The 22,879-nt window shown below is 38.4% G+C and overlaps 1 protein-coding gene across 9 annotated transcripts in view; it reads right to left on the bottom strand.

Annotated features, from left to right (window-relative positions):
• The window catches only part of LOC124165096, a 97,846-nt gene that overhangs the window by 44,301 nt on the left and 30,666 nt on the right, over positions 1-22,879 (bottom strand). For all 9 annotated transcript variants that reach the window (XM_046542383.1, XM_046542382.1, XM_046542381.1 and 6 more), the window contains exons 12-17: positions 18,179-18,318; positions 17,382-17,435; positions 11,301-11,525; positions 10,332-10,499; positions 2,682-2,861; positions 2,287-2,400 (exon numbers count right to left, since the gene is read on the bottom strand). In XM_046542383.1, the coding sequence (XP_046398339.1) occupies positions 2,287-2,400; positions 2,682-2,861; positions 10,332-10,499; positions 11,301-11,525; positions 17,382-17,435; positions 18,179-18,318 (881 nt within the window). The remainder of the gene's footprint in view (positions 1-2,286; positions 2,401-2,681; positions 2,862-10,331; positions 10,500-11,300; positions 11,526-17,381; positions 17,436-18,178; positions 18,319-22,879) is intronic.

A 22,879-nucleotide genomic window follows, 5' to 3' on the forward strand; every position in this document is an offset into this window, starting at 1 on the left:
TAGACGTCGAGTTTCTGCAGTACTGCTTTAGATAAAGTGGGATTTGGATAAGACTCATTTCTTCATCATGATAACTCGTGCAATAGCAACAATTGCCCACTCGCGAAATTTGTGCGCAGTGGGCACTGCAGAGGCAATAGTTTAGTTAGTCAGACATTCCTGATAAATGGCCGCATTTTATTATTCATCACGTCACTAGGATTGAGAAATGCGTTTGGATAAATCACAGTCCAAGAAAGGGATGTTGAATGAATGCAAGAATGTCAATGGCTAATAATAATAAATTAAATCATGAATTCGGAGGTTTACGACCCTAAAGAAGATAATAGAGAACGAATTGCGGGTTGCGTCACGGCAAGCAATTGAGCGTACTAACCAGGAAAGCGCAATTTTTTTCAAACGTACTAACCAAATACTTTTACCTGTATTTTGTTCGGATGGTACCGGGACCGAGAGAAATCGTCGTACTAAGGAGGAAAACGTACTAACGAGGAACGTACTAACCAAGTTCCACTGTAATAGCATAAGCCCCATAAGGGTCAAAAGAGTTCCGATTCTATCTTCGAATGCGCCGTCGCATGCGATTCTTGTCCTACGCCACTGGTCAGTGGTTTATCCTAAGATTTTTCCTATTTTCATTTCCAAACCCAAGCGTAACAGTTTAGGTCCTGAGCATGTAAAGATGTTTAAAAAAACAACTTGAAAGCCTATAAAAATGATTTTTAATTTATAAAAATATTAAAATTGGTATGAAAATCTAAAAAGCATTCCTTCGATTGTACGTACCCAGAATAAACTTGAATAATTACTTCGTTTAATGGCAGGAATCGCAGGAAAATAAATTTGGATCCGAAAATATCCAATCCGAAAGATCTCTGAAAATCCTGGATCCGTCCATCCCTAATAACTACCCAACCTTTTTCCTAAGGGTTATCAAAGCGGACTCTTAGAAGGAGACTTTGTAAAGTCAAAGTACAATAAGTATCAAAGACAATTAAAAAATGTGTTAAATGCTGGCAATGATTAAAATTATTTGCGAAGCACATTTCTTGGCGAATACAAATCAATTTGCTCTGTATCATTTGCTTTCCTTTTGAATAAAAAAAAACACTCAATTTCTATACATATTTCAGCATAAAATATCATCTAAAAATAATGCAGTTGATCTCAATTCTGATGAGCATAGCTTATAACTAGTGATGGGTCGATTCCAAAATTTTAACGATTCCGATCCAGATTCTAACATTTCGATTTACATCACATATTTTTCCTTCTGAACTAAAAAGTCTTTCACTGAACACAGTGAATGGCGGTATGCCAAGAAACGTTTTCGCTAATCCTTTCAGCCTTGGGTACGATATACAAGTCTTCAAGTATTTCCCAGGGAAGGAATTTGGTGGTGCATTCATCTCTGATAAATACGCTTCCACTTCAGCTTCAACAGTGTTTGCTTCGGTGACTTTGGGTACTTTTCCAAATGCATCACCGTATCTTGACCAAAGGGCGTACCCAGAATCACAACTAGGGGGGCAACCGTAGTCTAGGTGGGGGCAAGCCAAGGGATTTATGAGATTATTTCCTTGAAAAAATAGTTTTATTTTAGTTACACATCTTATACTAATATATATAATTTTTGTGGGTTTAAAGATAATTTGTTGAATACTTTCATTTCAATTCAATACTGATTTTGCTTAAAGACTTTGGCAATTTTTGCTTCTGGGGGAGGGGGGGCAACTGCCCCCCCTGCCCCTCACTGGGTACGCCCATGTCTTGACCATATACCTGTCACAGGCTCTCTAGTCTGTGTTTGCTCCTTCAGAAGTGGTGTGCCACTTAGAATCTACATGTAATGGGTTTTGTTATTACGATTACGTGGCGCGAAAATTCAAATGACTGTTGGAAACACGGTCGTACATAAATTTGTGGTTTGAAGTACTACTCGAATCAGAATCGATTTTTCACCTTGGCAAGTACTCATTTTCGATTCCGGTTCTTGGCCAAGAATCTAGGAATTGAACCGACCCATCACTACTTATAACATTTTTCACTGTAGCTGATTTTCTTACATCTGAGTTATATTCTTTACAGACGGTAGGCAATAGTTTCATTGACAATTTATTTAACTGATAATTTGAGCTATCCTTGAAAATAGGTGAACAATTGACTGTGCCATTAAGTCAGCATTAGACATTGTCAAAATATTCCCCACCAAGGGGAATTTGGAGATCCACAGATCCACACACGGATTGGTGGCAGAATGAGCGAAGAGAAAGAAGTACAAAATACCTGAATGTGCTGGAAGAACAGGAACACGTTGTGGACTGCCAGCTTACCCCTCCCAGACAACGTGACCACTTGCAGACAAAAGGGGCACTGCAACTTCCTGCTCCCATCATGAAGCTGAAAAACATCACACGTCGATTACACTTGATCCTCACATGATTGTCATTGCCATACACTTGGATTTTACTCAAGTCCATCAATAATTACTATAATTTAAAAGAAATATTTCAGTGTATCATGCAATAAAAATAAAGCAAACAAGGAAACTAAAAGTTCATCAAAATGCATCATCTTCAAAGTCAATATGATATTTCTCCCAGTGAAAATAAATTTCATTCGGTACACCACAGGTAAAAATAAAATTCCCTCTGATTTCCTGGTCTTGCTGCATAACATACCTCGTGGAAATGGTCGACTACATCTCGGTGCATGGACGATCGATAGCCGCACACTTTGCATGAGTATGGGAGTTCCAATTCAACGTGCAACGCATGCATGTGCTCAATGAGTTTGGATGAGCTGAAGAACTCTATGTTGCAAATCCTGCATGCCAACTGACCCTTCTTCACTATGTGAGCCTGGAAAAATAGACAAGGCAGTCAATGTCTTGCATAAATAATTGTACTTAATACACTCATATCAAACACTTTTCATTTCAAAAACATTTTGTGCTTTTTCTCTTTCATTTTTCTTTTTTATCTTTGTCTCATGTTAATCCATTCAATTCAACAAGATAAAACTATTTAGAGCAATAGTGGCAATAATTTTTACCTGAATGTGATGATCACAATTATGTAACTAGAAATAGGAATAATCTGCTTACATAATTAATCAACTAGGACTACTAGATCAAACAGGGAAAAAAGAAAAATTTAAATCCTTGAGATTTACTCCACAGAATTAACAATAACCTTCCAAGTCATCAAACCTACACAGAAAGCAAATCATTCTATGGTTTCATTGAATAGGAATAGAGATGGGTGTGTTCCGCCACCCGGTTCTCGGTACTGCTGGTTCTTGGCCTATAGAACCGGTATTCAGAACCGATCGCATAATGTCAGCAATATGGACCTGGGGAAACTCGATAGAACTCTAATGTAGGAGAATAATTTTAATAAAGATTTTAAAACTCATAAAATTACTTTCCCATCGCATGGTGTCCATTTCATTTTCTTTTGAGTTTCATCGTTAGCACGCACATTTAAGGGTTCATTGCTTTGTCGCTCTCACCAACATTGTAACATTTCTGCAGCTGTGGCCGCAGTGTGCGCGCAGTGGCACCTGCACCGCAGACGTATTTACTGCGCAAGGGTAAGCCGTGGCTGATCAGTTTGGCTGTGGTGTCGCTGTACCATGGTGTTGAACAGTTTAGTGCTGAGGTTATAAGAACTGTGACAGTGAGGTATGCAAATAAGCTGTCAATTTAAGTAAGAATTTAAGATATATTGCAGAATACAGAATATATTTTGTACTGACACACAAGTTACAACAAATTAACGAGTGATGTCATCAGATGAGTCTCACTATTGATCCTGATGTTACACTAACTATAAATGCAGAATGTAAACTGTGCTCCAAGCATATTTCGTGCGGCCCTACAAAATCAACATCGACTGCTACTGTTTTCAGAGAATGCTTGTTCAGCATTGCAGGCAATATTAATGTAAAAAAAAAAAAATAAAGAAAAGATTAGACTCAGACAAGGTAAAAATGTTGAATTTTTCAAAACAAAACCCGGAGAAAGAAACAGTGGCTGCCAGATGTAATGTGACATACAGGTTGATCATGCATTCTTTAACAATGTGTTAATTTAACTTTTTTACTTGGCAAATAAAACTATGCAGACAATCTTAAGTTTTTTTTTAACATAGATTTCCTGCTTATTTACATATTTTTATGGAAATTATTTTCATTCACTTCTTATGGCTGAATTAATTCAGATAATAAGAATTCATCCTTGGAACCAAGAATCGAAAACCGAGAACTGATGGGGGAGGACCGGACCAATACCAAGAACGATAAAATCAAATAACCGACCCATCCATAAAAAGGAAGTACAGTAAACTCTTGATTTTACGAAGTCAGTGGGACCGGAAAATTGGCACTTCGTAAAATCGAGTTTCGTAAATTCAAACCTTTTTCATAAGTCACGAAAAAAATGTTCGCTTTTGTTTCTTCCGCCGTTTTTTGTCTTTAGTGGTCTTATTTAAATGTTTTCGGTATAATTCATAGAAAAGGCTTTTTGCTATCGATTTATGATGTGAAAAATCGTTAAATAATTATACCACCATAAAATTCCCATTTCTTGTTCATACTTCAACATCAACGATCGCTAAAGAAATTCCCGACCAGTTTAGAAAACGTAATCAAATAATGAATTGCAATGTTTATTATAAGAATTTACAGTAATAAATTTGTGGTTAGGAGCCAATAGCTACTATTAAGTATGCAAAAGATAGATATTTGTTTCTGACACCCACGGAATTTTAGCGGCAGCCGGCCTAACCGCCATTTATGTCGCCCTCTATCGCTCAGTGACGAGAAAAAAAGAAAAACAAGGGTCTTAGCCCGTTTCCAAAATAACCTTCGTAAATTAATATTTCGAGTTACTTCGTATTTTCAGCAGAATGTGCTCTATTTTCACTGAGATTCAATTACAATCATAAATAACGTAGGATGTGATTATCTTCTGGCGAATATTTGCAGTAAATTCTGTTTGAGTTCTCCGTCCGACTACTGTGTTCCATCATCTTCGCAGACGTTGCCATAAAAGACTTAATTCTTCATCAGGACTGTATTCTTCATACCGGGTGTGAGGTGATCTGTTCATATAGTATGTTTCTCTCCTTTTATGCCGACAGGAGCAAGGTTCCAACCGGAAAACGACAGGAGAAACATCTTACAGTATCGGAGAAATATAGATAGAAACGTTATTATCCACATTGATAGTTTTCCTACAAGAGACGTTTTATCATTTCTCAACGTGGTTAAGTATTGGTTCACTAGCGTGAATTCCCAAAAAATGACATGCAAAAACCTGTACCGTCACCTCATTTAGTTTTCGTGTTCCTTTCTCCGCCGTGTTGAAAGTTATGCAAAGGATCATTGACATAGAGAAAAGATTTTCTTAGTTTTAGCACTAAAAATAGTCGCGCCATAATCGTAAATAAATATAGTGTGGAAAGAGTAAAGAAAATAATTTCAATTGAAAAGTCAGCTGAGAAGAAGAGAGACAAATATAAGCGCGGCACCATTTTCCCGATAGTGGAAGATACTTCTTCCGCCTCTCTCCGGTGAATAACTTCCCCCAGTTGCAGGTAAAGATGAACCATGCCCTTCTCCACAATCGGGGAACGTTCCCAGTGGGTGGGGTGAATAAGAGTGGGATGGGGATTGCCTTGAGGAAGAAGTGTGGTCATCACAAGGACTGGTGAAGGGGGCAGGACAAAGAAGGGTGGGGAAATGGCCTTCAGCTCTGCCTCAGTCTACTTTTGGGGGCCGTATGTATTTTTTTCGGACGCACACAAGCTCAGTCACCTTAGGGAGGGAGTGAATGGGAAATGCTGGGGAAGGAGGGGTTTGGGATGCGTAAGGTGGGTGTCAGCAAGATCAGCCAAAGGCGGCAGAAGGGAAGGGACAAAGGCTTTTGAAAGACAGAACCCCAGCATGGGAGAACGGGGAAGTGCGTGAGAAGAAAGTTCATGGTTAGACTTGGAAGTGCGTCTTCATTACGAGAAGCCTGAAATATAAATTGGCGGTAAATAGAGCCCAATACTTAAGATATTTAAGTTGTTCATTCACAAAGGCCAATATATACACGAAAAGATATTATGGTGCGGATTGCATGTATCAACGTCCATTTCGGGATGTTATTAATTTCTGTTCCCATTTATAAAAGTAGCAAATAGATTTGAAAGAATGATAATCATGAATAAAAATATCTAAATCGATATCCAAACGCACATGAGCAAAATAGATGAATGTATACATACCGATCCATCGCAAGTAATACCGCTCAAGCTTCTTCCGGTACAGGACTTTAAAATCCTGGATAATGCCTTGGTCCAAGGGCTGGGACTTGCTAGTCGAGTTCGCGGGTATAAAGAGGACTCGAACATTAGCCAATTTTAGATCCTCCACGTATTTATGAACGGTGGCATTATCCATTATTAAAACAATTTTGCTGTTCTCTCCAGCAATTTTTCTCTGTAGACGTATAACCGTTTGCTGGAAAATTTCTCGGGTCATCCAGCTGTTTTTATTTGCATGGTAAAAAACGGGGAGGGCTTCCAATTTTACATGTTTTAAGCACCGTGGCCTTTCAAATTTCCCAATGACATCGGGCTTATTTTGTCCGTGCCCGTTTGGTTGACGCACAGCCCCACAGTAACACGCACTTTACTCTTTTCCCCCCATGGCACCTTTGCCCTTTGAAACCCAGGGTTGCGTCAGGTAATGCATTAAAAATAGCCCAGTTTCAGGGGCCAGCGAGGGTGAGCTCGTCGAGGAAAGGGTCCCGGATTAGGGACCCTTCGAAGTGCTTCGGCGAAAAGTAGTCAAGTAGTCTTCGTTGTACGTTCACAGCAGTGCAAAGGGTTAATTAGGGGTGTACGAAATACTCCGCGCGACCTTCCTGGCATGTTAAACTACGAATTATTGTCGATGCTATGTTTACGAACAGGCACGTAAATAGGGGCATAATGTCAGCCGCGATATTTTAACTGAACTCCTACTCCCCCTAAATTCCCACAGTGAGGTTTTTGGCGACCCATTTCTCTCCAAAGTTGCATTATCATTTACGATTTCGCACTTTTGATGGACCACAGTTGAAAGCGCTGATTTTTTAGCTACTTACGCCGGCGTAACTAGTTTTGTTGACAAATTTTTCGCCGTAGTTCGTATAAACGAATGCCATTTGTTCCTAGGGACCGAGCCGAGGTTCGTAAATTCAAAAAATTTCGTATAATCGAAACTTCGTATAATCGAATAGCGCCATGTATTTAGCATAGGCTTTTCACCGGGACCGCAATATCACTTCGTATAATCGAAAACTTCGTAAAATCCTGCTTCGTAAAATCAAGAGTTTACTGTATAAAGTTCCCCTTCAAGATAAGAATTATTATTGTGTAAATGTAAATCCATCTGATTGTTCCATCTATGCATTAATATTCTTCTTTCTTTGGCACCATAAAATCATTTATTATTCTACTGAACTTTTTCATAATGTGTCTAACATCCTCTGCAATAAGATATTTACAAAAAATACATATTATTATTTATAATCAAATGGAAAGATAGGTCACAACAGCAGTGATTGCATAAACAACTCATTGAGTGATAGTCATTTTCTCTTTTGTCTACAGGGATATTTCTTCATTGATAGAGGCTTTTAGTATTAAAATTCATCCACAGGTGTGCCCTTGTAGCCTACGAGATAATGGCATTTCATTGCCATTGTTTTACGAATTATTTCCTCATCCTTGTAGTAACGTAAATTACCAAATACACACGTCTCTGAGGTAGCCGATCTGTCTCCCACAAGTCAGCTACAGCTATGTGTGTGTCATTCCTTTTGGTGCACATTAATTAAGCCATCAATAATGGTCACGAGACTGATTGTATTCTTTCATTCACGACCAAGAATGAAGAAAAATGTCATTTTCTATTGTAAGAGATGTTCCAGTATTTCACTGCAAGACAAGTGAAACATATTCCAGATAGTTTACCACGATGACAGCTTGTAAAAGGTTTGAGGCCAGAGATATATTATAGATACTTTTTTCAAATAACTACAGTGGAACCTCGATCTATTGCTTTTCAGGGGGATGGATGAAAAAAGAGATGAACACAGGAAAATGAAGGTACCTATGTCCCAGGAAATGCAGGATTTTGACAAGTAATTATGATATTCATTAAAGGATTCAAACAAGATTTTAGCTGATTACAGGAATACTTGTACTTTATCGAAACACTTAGGTCATATTGTTGATTTGACTTATATCTCTTTCAAATATCCTAAAGGAACACGCCACCTCACTGAAAAATGTTTGCACTCCACTCAGCATTTGCACTGCTATTATGGGTTTCTGTCTGATGTAAAATTTTTATCCATCAAATGTCATTTCAAGTGCATGCATTTACGAAAGTAATGTGCATGCTATGCCTAAAACAACCGCTTTCGCCAACGCAGTGATTGGTTGTGAGATGGATCACAAAGGCCAAAAATAGTTTATTATTTGAAATGTTCCTTTCTAATAAATATATTTTTAATATAATTGAGGAAATGTGTAAAACATGAACAATGTTATATTAATCGTCAACAGGGATGCCCACCTGATCCTCGGCTTCATCCAACTTATTATTTTCAGCAGGTAGCTCGCTCTACCCCTACCGCCATGTGCTAGTGGACAACCCGAGGCATTCTGCAATGTTCACACGCTTCTTTCCTGAATTCTTATCTTCATCTTCAATTATTTTCAGTCCATCTTTTAAAATTCTCAGTTGTTTCTTTGGAAGGGCCATGGTCTGAACACGAATAAAAATAAAACTAATAAAAATGAAACCTGATTGAATAACCCCACACGGAAAACACTCGCTAGTTTGAAGTCAACCCACCCTGGAAAGTACGGAACCACTCGCATGAGTTGAAGCCCGGCACTAATGCTATCATGTATGGCGTAAGCAGAGCATATTGCAGAGGGTGAAGCATGACCATGTGACTGCGCAATGAAATTTTTTGTCCTATAGAGAAGGCAGCTTACCCAATCATTTCTAATAATAAGTAGCGTAGTGCCAGATGAGCACATGAATTCAGATTGCTAGTAGGGAGGAACAATATATTCTGAGAAGATATCCCTTCGTCAATAACTCTGACAAGTGAGACTTATAGTAGTATAACTCGCAAATTGTAAACTGATGCCCTGTTTTCAGAGAAAAAAAATGCCGCATCAACTGCCGAGAAGCTCAGTTGTGAGGACATTGAGTTTTGCCAGAAATCATCGCCACTATATTTTTCCAATTATTTCCTTGCTTATAATGCTTAAATAACGTTACAAATATGTCGTGTTTGGTCTCAATCTTTTTTGAATTATGTGCACATTAAAAATACTTCAATGTAATAGAAGTATAATACCAATAGCCGAAATTAATTGCTAGACACCTTTTGGGCTAATAGGTGATTCATGCAGTAGTTGACCTACAGATACTGGGAACTTTGAAGCAGGTATGCTGAAAAAGTTTAATGGGCGAGAATGGGAGAGGCGTGAAACACGTTTCTATAGTTCTCGTGTAAATTGATATTTTCTTTCTAAGCTAAGGTCTTCGTAATATGATCCCTGTGCGAGCTGGGACCTTTTGTTTAACTTTGGAGAAGAGGAAAGCATCAGAGGGGGCTAGTGCTGAATGGAAGGGGATAGTGGATCTCGTGAAATGCTCTAATGTTACTATCCCACGGCACTCAGCTTCTCCCCATGGTAGTTCAATCTCCTGGAGAAGACTCAAACTATGTGTCTGTCGTCATTACCTGCATATAACACATCGTAAACAACTCATCTCATTTTCATCAAACGATGGATGCGGGAAAATTATAAGATGGGACCATGATCTTCAAACGATCAATGCGGGAAAACGATACTTCGGGGAACGATAGATGCTGGAAAAAATTAATTGTCTGTATGGAACTTTGTTTGGGATCAGGAACGGCAAACGATGAATGCAGGAAAACAATCAACGACAGATCGGGGTTCCAGTGTAGTTTGTTGGTGAGAAAGGGGTGCTTATGTTTTAACACAAATTAATACATATGTACATGCACTTCAAAATAACGTTGATTTTTATCTGGAAGGCTATTTCAAATAAACTTCATTTTCTAACGTGTAAATGTTATTCGACAACATATGTATAAACAAATAAAAAAACTATTGTTAATTGGCCTAAAATTATTCTTGCCCGTTACTCACACAAAGGGTTCTCTCTTAGCCAGGACAATTGTCCTCAACAAAGGTCAATTTGAACCGAGAAAGAGAAAATGATGAATAGGGCATACATACATCTTTGACGTGGCTCTCCAAGATGTAAGGGGTGACAAAGGTGCGAAGACAATAGTTGCAGACAGGCGTGTCGTCAGCTGGGTCAACATTGCCCTTATTTTGTGTGTGTTTCATCAAGTGGCGCATAAACAGCAGGTTGTTGTGGAAGGTTCGACGGCAAACACAGCACTGCAAATAATTAATTGGAAGTAAATCACAAGTATTCTCATAAACATTTAGATCAAAAACAAACTGAAATATGATGAAACAAAGCATTTTCAAGTGGACAACAAATATTATTACTAATTAAAGTGAACATTTAAACTCATCACATTTTAACTAGAATATTATGTAAAATATATTTCAAAATATCACGGAATAGCATCACATTAGAAGCTTTGGATGCAATTCCCAAAGAAGAGGGCTGCTATATCTACCTGAACGGATTGTGCAGAACAGAAACTATTTAATTTATATACACTGCCGAGCTTTAAGTCTATTTTTGTTTTTGTGCATGCATATTTTCATGGCCAGTATGAAAACAAATAAAAATTATGATAAATTGAGATAACTTCAGGTATTACCCACCCCATGCTGAAACGGAGGCCGATGGATGGCTGTCATGATTAAAGTGCCTGTGCAAGCTAGCACATCCCATTGATTGAGGGTTAAAATACCCAAGGGCTAACTTGTAACTGTCAGACTCTTAACATCAGAACAGTGCATGAACACAGAAATAAGTGAGCTTTAATTTTCTATGCTTAGTTTCAACATTAACAGAGCTGTCCTTTAAATGAGAGCGAAAACTTCATAATTCCTCATAGGTTTCTTTGTGACTGGTTTTGACACATTAAGCCATTTAATATAAAAGTCACTCGCAACGTTCCACAAATAGTTAAATCTCCTGACCAGTTTTAATGCATTTTGCATCATCTTCAGGTGTCTTCTACCCAAATCATACATACAGTCAAAATACCCGCTTGGTCTCACCTGAAATTCCACGGGATCGTTGGCTCCCGCTGCGGCCCTCAGCTCCGCTTCCTCCTTTTCCAGCTCTTCCTTGGAACGGCCTTTAATGCGGCCGTAGTAATACTCCTGAAGGACCGTCTGCTGCCTCGGCTTTTTGGGTGCTTCGACAGGTGCCGGGGCTGCCGTAGGAGCCTCGGGGTCTGCAAGCCGCTTGCGACCCTTCTTCAAGGGTGGCGGTGTATCCACCTGCCACAAATGATCACAAGTACATACTTGAAATATCAGCGCGTCCCCACTATGTAGCAATTGAAAAATTCCACAATGACATTTCCAGGGGAAACAATATGTTTTCCACTGGGGTGGTATATGGTCCTAAACATGTGCAATTTTGACTCAATACAGCTCGTAGGGTAGAAATTGCTGAACATGGGGATAGTTGTCAACTCATTTTAATGTTGTATGTAGCACCTTAAGATGATAGAAACTCAATACACAAGGATATCAGGCAATCAGGATACACAAGCTACCCCAATTGGAGGGGCTTTAATGAACCTACACATTCTATCTTCAGCTCACATGTTAATGCCTGAGAGAAGTCTTATGCTTTCCCAGCATGGTCTAGATAGGCTGCATATGCACCTTATGGGTGTTAAGGTTTGCCATCTCTCCTTCCAAGCGATACGCTCATCATGAAAATGTTGGATGGAGAGACGGAAAACCTCATCCAGCATGGAACCAAAGTGATCTCAATCAACAATACATGAAGATTAACATAGTATGTACAGGAATCATCCAACTTCCTCAGGTTTATTAAAATTGTCGCACGTTAACGCGCAGTCACTGCTCGCTCATTTCGAAGAATTTAAACTGTACTATCATACTAATGTTGTTCATGTAATCGGAGTGAGTGAGACGTGGCTAAAACCTTCGGTTACATCAAATGTGGTTTCACTTCCTGACTTTACGTTATACAGGAATGATAGAGAAACGAAACGTGGGGGAGGAGTTGGACTGTATATACATTCATCATTGAAATCAAAACGGGTTGGTCGCTCTACCAACTCCTGTGAGGTTATGCTAGAATATATCCTTGTTGAAATAATCAACAACCACAGTAAAATGCTGATTGGAGTGGTTTATAATCCACCAAAGTCCAATAACTTGTCTGACTTTGAAATTATGTTGGCCAGCAAGATCCCTATGTATGACAATGTGGTAATAATGGGAGACTTTAACATCGACATGTCGACCAGAAATGTACGCAGTGACATCCTTTTGAATATTATCGAGTGCAGCAATCTTAGTATTATCCCCCTGACGCCCACCTGTCACACAAAAACAACAAGTACCACCCTGGATCTAATTCTTGTCGACGATCTCAAAAAAGTGTCGTCCTACGGACAATCACCTGACCCACCTCTCTCTTGTCACGATCAGGTATACATTAACTATAATATGAAAACCCCTATATTTGAGCCAAAATTAGTCACCTTCAGAGACTATAAATCATTTAATCAGGAAAATTTTTTTGAAGAACTGTCTAACATTAACTGGTGTATTATTGAGGAACTTGAAACAATCGACGAAAAAGTTGAGGCGCTTAACTCACTACTTCTAACTGCTTTCAATGCATATGTTCCTCTGAGGACAGTTCGTGTCACCCACCCTCCTACACCATGGTTTACTCTCGACATAAAGGCTAAAATAAAGAAAAGGAATGAATTAAGGGCTTTATACAGACGTTCCAAGAGTCCAACTATTTTTGCTGAATATAAAGAAATTCGAAATAGAGTCAAGGACATGGTTCGTAAAGCCAAAAGGGACTACTGTGAAAACGCCATAAGAAAACGTGCAGATTCAAGAACAATGTGGAAAACTGTTCGCAATCTCGGTGTGATATCATCAAAAAATAGAGCTCCTATAAATATAAACTTAGACATCCTCAACAATTATTACTCATCGGGAGACATTCGTCACGAAAACGTTACTTATGTTACTCCACCCATAGAGAATAACGCCCCGAATGGCCCTAAGAGAAACCAGTTCTATTTCTCTCACGTATCTATCTCCTCAGTTATGAAAGCATGTACAGCTATCACAACTAATGCTACAGGCTACGATGAACTAAATATTGTAATAATAAAGAATGCCCTCCCGGCTATTCTTCCTGCTCTTTTAAACATCTTTGATTCATCCCTCCAAACCGCACAATATCCCTGCATTTGGAAGCATTCTCTAATTCATCCAATCCCGAAGTGCTATGAACCCTCTAATCCATCAGATTATAGACCAATAGGTATCCTATGTACTTTTGCCAAGATATGTGAGCGTGTGGTCTACGAACAACTGAATAAATATATTATTGAAAATGATATACTAATTAATTACCAATCTGGCTTTCGAACTGGATTCAGCACTCTAACTGCCTTGTTAAATATCACCGAGGATATCAGAGGAGCAATGGACAGGCGCGAGGTCACAATACTGGTACTATTTGACCTATCTAAAGCCTTCGACATGGTAAACCACGAAATACTACTCTGTAAGCTTATTAAGTACAATCTCTCTTCGAGTACTGTAAAATGGTTTCGGTCTTACCTAAGCAACCGTACTCAATCAGTCATCGGAACAAACAACACCAGATCCAACTGGACGTATAACCGCAGAGGGGTAATCCAAGGTTCAGTCTTAAGCCCCCTGCTATTTTCCTTGTTTATAAATGACCTTCCTGAGGTTCTAATGCATTGTAAATACCATCTCTACGCGGATGACTTCCAGATTTATTGTCATACGGCAGTATCAGATCTATCTTCCACCATAACATTAATCAATAATGATATCCAAAGAATAGCTTCCTGGATGAGGAAAAACCAACTGCAACTCAATGAAAAAAAAACTAAAGCTATTATATTTGGTCCTAGACATCTTATTACTCAAATTGATGAATCCGCTCTTGGAAAAATTCAATTAGAAAATCGTGTAATACCGTACGAAGAAACGGTTAAAAACCTTGGTATAATATTTGATAAGGAACTCAAGTGGAAAAAACAAGTCCATGTCACAAAACAGAAATGTCTGAGCATACTACATCAATTGTATAGAACCAAGAACATAGTTCCGCCCAAAATTCGAACCACCTTGGTTCAGTCACTAATTTTTCCTCACCTTGACTACTGCTCCTCTCTGTTTACTAATCTCTGCGAAGAAAGTAACAACAAATTGCAAATAACAATGAACTCTTCAATGCGCTACATTTATGACCTAAAAAATGGGATAGGATATCTGATACTTACGTTCGATTACGTTGGCTGAAACTAAAACAGCGTCGTTTATACCATGTGATCCTGCTTGCCTATAAAATTTTATCCACTCGTAATCCCGTTTACCTAGCTGCTAGATTTACCTGGAAAAAAGATCTACATGCAGTATCCACTAGGAATCACTCCGTAGATCTTCACATCCCTCAACATAGCACACTTCACGTAACTAAATCCTTCACAATAATCGCCTCTAGAGTATGGAACTCCCTACCATCCAAAATTAGAAATACTAAATCCATACATGCCTTCAAAACCCAGGTGTACGATATCATAATAAATAACCCTAAAATGCTGTCTGTCTAAAACTGATTGAAGTAAAATTAGAACGGTGTTAAATCGAATGGCTCTAACATATGGTTGCAGAAAATTGAGTGTAAAATTATGTTAAATTTGAGTGTCATACTAAGTTGTTATTTACTTTTTTTGTTTTTTTTAATACTGTTTGTCTGACACTATTGTTATATTAAATTATCGCCTTGATTTCTTGCGATGGTTGGTCAGTTACTCCGCAGTATGATGTTTTCCCTTGTGTTGCTGTTGTTTTGCCGTATTGTCTGTGTGCTGTCGGCGGTTTACAACGATTAAATGTTTTGTATTTCTTTTCATTTTTTGTTTTTCCTTATGAATATGATGTCACCAAGGAGGGGAAACTAAAGTATCTCCATTTTGGAAACTGTTTCTCCTTTCGTTGGTATTGTTTTTGCCTAATTGTTTGTAAGTTGGCGGCTGTCCGCAACAAGTGTATCTTATGTTTTTCTTTTTATTTTTTTTTAATTTTCTTTTGGGAATGTAATATCATGCTTAACATGTGAAAGTTGTGCAATGGTTTTCTCATAGGCCACAGGCCCACGAAATAAACGAATTTATTATTATTATTATTATTATTATTATTACCTTCACCTTTCGAAATAATACCACCACAGACATTTTTAATTACTGTATATGTATATGTATCTGAATATAGTCCCACCTTTTTTTCCAAAAATCCCCGTGGTAATTGTAAAGGGGGGGGGACTATATTCAAACGCATTTTTTAATTTTTTTCCCGACACTGAAGCCTCAAAATTAGGGGGGGGGGGGGTGATTTTATTCATAGGGGGACTACATTCGGAGAAATATGGCACCTCCTCTAAAAGATTCAGCAGAATTAATGCAATAAATGTGCTCAATATGACAGAGATTTTAACACCATGATATACTTCAGTTAGAAGTCACAGTGACCTAGAAATGAAGCCCAGTAAACAAACAGTTCTGCTAATTAGGTTCCAATTACAAGCAGTAAATATTTGATTAAGTGACAGATATCAAGTACGCAATATCCTACCAGTAAATTCTTTTCATGGTAATTTATTGGAAGGAGAGATTCCATTATGTAATAGAGATATGGTTTCCTGGGAAAATTAAACCAAAATTTAGAAAAAATTAATTATTTTTGGCTTTCCATCGCATGCACTCTGAAGATTCAACCCATTGGACTTAACTTCCCCAGATGCAGCATGCATCATAAACCAATTTTTCTGCAACTTTCAGCCAATAGCCTGAGTTTTTCCAGAAGACCCAAGTTCTGTGAGTGTTCTACGTTCTCCAGGTTTGTGGACACCTGTTTGCTACAGGCCAATATGAATGAATTCCACCCACTCCAATGTCTCTCCTTCGAGACAATTGTAGGCCACTTTTTCATTTTAAGCACAAATGACATCAAGCATTGCATACCCCTAGATAAAGACTGCATTCATGATATAAAGGTCACCACCTAAGAGCATAAGACTGGAGACAAAGAATCATTATCTACATGGAGACATTTTAATGGGCAGTGGCACCCCACAGTTCAGAAACAGTTCCATTGAAAGAGCTTAATCACCTAGTGCTGGTGGCTAACACTGATGATCAAATGCATGCATACAATGAACTTTTTTTTGCAATTCTAAGATCAAATATCACAGAATGTAGCTAACGATACCAAAAGAAATGAAATGCAATTATTTTCATGACAAAATGACTTCGTATGGTGGTACCGAGTCCATCTTTGTAGGGACAGAGCAACCTCCAATGCATCCAATTTCTCTTCCCTCAATTTCTCCACCTCACAACGTAATGATGCCACATGTTTATTTAAGAAAAATGTACACAAATCATGTTTGCAATTGTTTAAGCAGACCACAGAGATGAGAAAGCTGTTTGGTTAGCCAAAATTTGATCTGAGAGATGCAAATCAAAAACGCAAATTAAAAACAGTGCATATTAATTTAGGAAAGACTATAACCAAAAATACCCACACCCATATACATTTGGAAAACTTTTAAAACACTCCACAGCACAACCACACTTTCATTATCCCTCAAACAACCTCAATTTTGCTTAAATCACTGCAATGAATTCAAATCAACTATCGACAAAGGTGAATCTGGGACGGAACTCTGTCCACTACTCCTTGGAGAGGAGCAACACTATGATCCTTAGATAAGTCATTAAAAAAAACAGGAATGATAACATAACATAATATAGTTAGAATAAAGCAGGGTCAAGGAGCACTTTCTTCAACATGAACCATCACCATCAAATAATTTAGAAGGACAATAAGGGTGAAGATCACCTTGAAACAATGCTTGTTTCATGCAGTGCTTTGTATTTACATGTAAGTAAAAATGAAGACTCAAAAGTTATTGATTAATGTAACTTTTAGTTTCCTCCATTTCTTTTGATAGACTTATCAATACGTTACATTTTTTAAGCATAGACTTAAAGGCAAGTATGAGCCTGTTTCCACCAAAATAGAACCTACTTGTCTTATGCTCTGAGGTAGTCGGTCGATCATCGAGACAGGGGCGTCACTCGGCTGCAAATGAAAACACATTATGACATCAAAAGGACAGCACAATTAATATTAAGAACATCCCCATTGCAAGATCCCTGAATTCAAAATCACACGCCATTATTCCCTCACAATAATCTTAATTTCCCCTTACTCTACCCTCCTTTCGATCATTGCATGGAAATTTTACTATTTTATTTTTATTTTAATAGTCTAATAAATTAAAAAATCTTAAAATATACCAACATTTTTTTGACAGATATTTCTTTACAATGAACACACCCACATGTGAACTAGCATCAGAAAGGTAAAAGTGAAAATATGGGGTCTACAATGACACATCAAACAAAAAGTGATTACAATATACACATGGAAAAACATAATTTACTTCAGTTAACTTAAAATTCAGTCAAAAAATGAATTTGTTCACTCCAATTTTTTAAAGGTAAATATAATCCAATAATTCAATACAATAACAAAGATTATTAATCCGTAGAGCTTTAATTTTTGATCATATCTCCTTACTCATATTCTCTATATTGTACATACCCATTCTTTAATCTTTGATAAACTGACACAGACCAATACAAGGTGTTTTTACTGGATTTGGGTGATTTTTCGTCTGTGGAATTTTCACACTATATTTGCTAGGCTGAACTTATTTCTATGCTTGATGAATAAGAATTAGAAAATGAGCTAAATAATGACCTACGAAGAACACAACTATATCAAATAACCTCTACGATATAATGTACGCACGCACATACCTCAGGATTGGGGATGGGGAGGACGTTAACCATGGGACTCGGAGTTGGGAGAACAACTGGCTTCTTGCACAGATTCTTGTACTCCCAATTCTGGAATGGGTCATTTGAGATCTTGTTGAGCAAGGCCATCATTGTATGATCTGAAAGAGATGAAACAATTTGAAATTTAATATTCTACCATGGTTGCTACAAGATTCCAAAATTGAAATACCCCAACAAAAATCTTCACTGCCCCCACTTTTGTCACACTCTTCTGTAAATCATTAATCACTGCAATACATATTTGCTTGACTCTGCCAATCACAGCCAATTTCACCTCAGATTCCAGTTTGCCAGGGAAATAAACATTAAAGTTCTCAGAGATTATTCGGAGTAACTATTATAGCAGTTAAATTTGATCTATTATTGCACTCAAGCTCCGTCACCAGAGAAGGGTGGGAAATGCTAGGGAAAGGGAGAGATGCTAGTGGAGGGGGGTTTGGGATGCGTAAGTTGAGTGTCAGGAATATCGGCAAAAGGCCGCAGGAGAAAGTAAACAAAGGTTTTGGAAAGAAAGATCTCTCGGAATGGGGGAACAGGTAGGAGTGCTACAAGAAATTTCATGGTTAGAGGTGGAAGTGCCTCTTCATCACGAGTAGCCTGCAAAATAAATTGGTGGTAAATAGAGCCCAATATTTAAGATACTCCTCCTCACTTTCATCTTCGTCGTCACTGCTGTCATGTCTAGTCCCGGCCACTACTTCTACTCCACTGCTTGCTACTTAGACACTCGCTAGGCATCGACGGAAGCCCTTCGCACATTCTCTCATGAATTTAGTTCAAGCCCATACCTTGCAATTCAGGGCTTCCAGGACGAAAGACAGTCAGACACCGAATCCCTCATGGATAGATAGCTAGGTAATTATGCGAAAACTTATTGCACAGAATCATCAAATTCCCATTCAAATTGGAAATTGAGAAGCCATTTCACCCTCAATATGGGCTTATGTGTAAAGTATTATATCATCTGTGATATCCTTACTACACCCCCCCACCAGGTTTAATAAAACGAAGAGTCAAGTCAATTCAAATCGCTGACAACTACAGTATTTTCTCCAACCTTTCCCTCCTCCAAAATGTAACATTGTTTCCAAAATTAAAATTTTTAAATGAAAAATATTTCCTCTATCATTGAGTGACTTAATTCTCTTCCTTCCTCATATTTCCAACTGTTGATGTGGAAAGTGGTCGCTTATTTACCAGGAAGAACGTTGAAAATTGAGAATTTTTATGGACTTGCAGCATTTTCTTGGTATGATTCAATTATGTGGGGTTTACGTAGGAGTATAAGAAATGCCACGTCACCTTCCTCACATGTTAAACTACGAAGTATTGTCGCGGTGATGTTTACGAGTATGCACACAAATAGGGAAACTTTGCCAGCCACAATATTTTAACTCAACTCCTATTTCTCCTCTATTCCTACCGTTAGTTTTTAGGCAAACCCTTTCCCTTCAAAGTTGGACTATCATTTACGATTTCACACTTTGGTGCATCACAGTCAGAAGCACTGATTTTTTTGCTGCTTTCGCCAGAATAACTAGCTTCGTTGATAAATTTTTTGCCGTAGTTCGTATAAAAGAATTCCATTTGCCTCTGAGGACTGAGCCCAATGGTCGTAATTTCAAAACATTCGTACTATCAAAACTTTGTATTATCGAATAGCAACATGTATTTGCCATAGGCTTTTCACCAGGACCACAATTTCACTTCGTATTATCAAAAATTTCGTAATATCCTGCTTTGTACGATCGAGAGTTTACTGTATACAATTTAAGATTGCAGATAACATCTTAATTTTTGATTGGCTAATCAATGAAAAATAGTAGGGATGGGTCGAATAGTAGATTTCTCGAATTCGAATATCGAATTCGAATATCAAATCATTGCTCGAATATTCGAATACCTCGAATACTAAACGATGAATGTGAAAATGTTTGACTAGGTCGCCTATGCAGCAGGAAACCTGAGATTTTGGCGAGTAATTGTGATTGCCTTTAAAGGATTCAAACAGGAATTTAGCTGATTAATGGAATATTTTAATTTTATGTAAACAATAGGGTAGTTTCCTTCATTAAAGAAAACAAAAGGCATTGATTGTGATTCGTTAACCACCATTGGTGTATTCATAATATACATATTATTTGGTTCTAGAAATACCGGTTTAGATCAATGGCAATGGTCAATTTTATCCTCATTTGAAAAAGGCCAGATCGGCGCCCATGCGATGCCACTCCTCGTGACATCACAGGGACCTTGTTTATACAGGAGAGGGTAGGAGTTTTACATTGTCTGAGGTTACCAATGCATGCGTGAGGCACAGAGCTAGGGGAAACATGTCTTAATAATCACTTATTAAAACTGACTAAATTCGGAAAGTTTTCTTCGTTTGATAAGGTATTAATAATCCTTATTTAAGCCAAGCGCTACCTGCTAGCATGGTACTCGGCTACCTGCTAGCATCCTGCGTCGTATTAGCGCTCAGAGCCTCGCCCCAAGGTCACCTCACTCGCGGCAGCGGGAAGCAGACGACGTCACGCGGAGTTTTCCCGGCAATCATACTTACCCGCGCGCTTGAAAATTTTCACTTTTAATTTAATCGCGAAAAAAAGATATCGTCTTATAAAAATCTAAAAGCGTTAAATACGTACTCCAGGAGTACTAATATTTCGATTTAGGCAATAAAAAAATAATAGGAAAGCGCCCTATTTGAGCATTACGCCAAAATGCTATGCCTCCGTCGTATTTCTTCGTCTTTCCGGCATTTATTTTCTTGCGTAAAATGCTTAAATAAAGTCAGAAATATGTCGTGTTTGGTCTTATTCTTTTTTAAATTACGCGCACATTACTAATATTTCAATCCAATGAAGGTGTAATAATAATTGCCGAAAGTCATTGTTAGACACCTTTCGGGCTAGTAGATGACTCATGCAGCAGTTGACCTCCAGAAAGGGGGAAATTCGAAGCAGGTTGGTAGAAAAAGGTCAGTGGGTGAGAAAAGGGGGTGGGCGCGAGACCAATTTTATTTTTCTCGCGTAACTTGATTTTATTTTCGAAGCTAAGGTCTTCGTAATACTATCCCTGCGCGAGCCAGGACCTTTTGTTTGATTTCGGAGAAGAGGAAATCGTCGGAGGGGGTGGGGTGAACGCTGAATGGAGGGGGATAGCGGATCGTGGGAAATGCGCCAATGTCACTATCCCACGGCACTGAGTTTCTCCCTATGGTGGTTTCATCTCCTGGGGAAGATTCAAAAGTGCCTGTAGTTATTAGCCACAAAGTGCACATGGTAAACACCTTGTCTTATTTTTATCAAAAGATGGATGCGGGAAAATGGTCAGTGGGGCAGAAAGAGTGAAGGGTGAAACGCGATTCTATTATTTTCCGGTAACTTGATATTTGTTCGAAGCTAAGGTCTTCGTAATATGATCCCTGCACGATAGGGCGGATCGCAAAAATCGATTTTTTTCAAATCCATCTGGCCCAATGAAAAAAAGTTGTGGGACCGATCAAAAATAAGGCCTGAAAAATTTGAGACCTGTACGTGAACCCCTGACCCTCGCTCAAATGCAATTTAGGGGGGGAGGGTCAAAATTCGAAAAATATAATATTTTATGGTCATTCCCAATAGACTCTGCCGAGTTACTGCCCTTTCAGAGCAAAAATTTCGTGCATTTTGACGTATCTGCCACTGTTTAGCCACAAAATGCCTAATTTGAGTCCGCGTCCGCGAAGAAAATATTCCAACGCCCACGCAGCGTCGCGGATACCAGAGCCGCAGGCCGATCCCTTCCCCTCCACGCTCGCTTCTCCCCCTCCCACGCCTCTAACACAGCAAAATTCATCCAGCGCATGCTGCTAGGAGTTCGTTTATCTTTCATAATATAAATCAGAAGATGGTAGACGGTAAAAAACGATGCGTAGTGAGACGACTAATCCCTTCTTTGGCGCCTCGTCGGCGTTAAACAAATCGATGTTACCAACTTTTAGAGAAGTGATGAAATATTTTTACATCGCGAACGCAGGAAAGGAGACTACGGTCTTGAAGACGCCTCTCGAGTGGCTATGAAGGTTTGGGAACTTAGGTTATGCACTTCTATTCCGGTATTGTCCGACAGCTGTGACTAAATGGATGTACAGTGGAACCTGTTTAGTACGTTTCTTAAGGGACCGCAAAAAATGAACGTACTAACCAGGAAAACGTGCTAACGAGGAAAGTAAAAAATAGCAGTCGGGGTAATTGCAATCTGTGGAAAAGTCGTCACAATTACAATTACTATCGGTAGTTCTCGTAGGATCGCCTTCCTGAACTCTTTTCACCTTTAAAATAAAGAAAATGGGCGCTACATTGAAAAACAATACCATGTGAATAAAAAATCACAATGTTTCATAGATTTCACGAAGACAATTACATGAAAACGGCGTCTTTCATGTATTTATAGAAAGAGGACAAGTATAGCTAAGTCATTTCTTTTTTGTCACTGCATACTCGGTGAATATAAAACAACCCTGAGTATGTCAACGGGTTATTTTTAAACATCATAAAAATTGGACAAAATTATATTAACCTTAAATTACGGCAACAGCCGTACACATTCGCGCTTCTGGAATAAAGCCATATCGATTGTTATAGCGATCGATATATCGAATAATAACACGCAAGA

This window comes from Ischnura elegans, chromosome 9 (assembly GCF_921293095.1).
Source record: "Ischnura elegans chromosome 9, ioIscEleg1.1, whole genome shotgun sequence".
Lineage (NCBI taxonomy): Eukaryota > Metazoa > Arthropoda > Insecta > Odonata > Coenagrionidae > Ischnura > Ischnura elegans.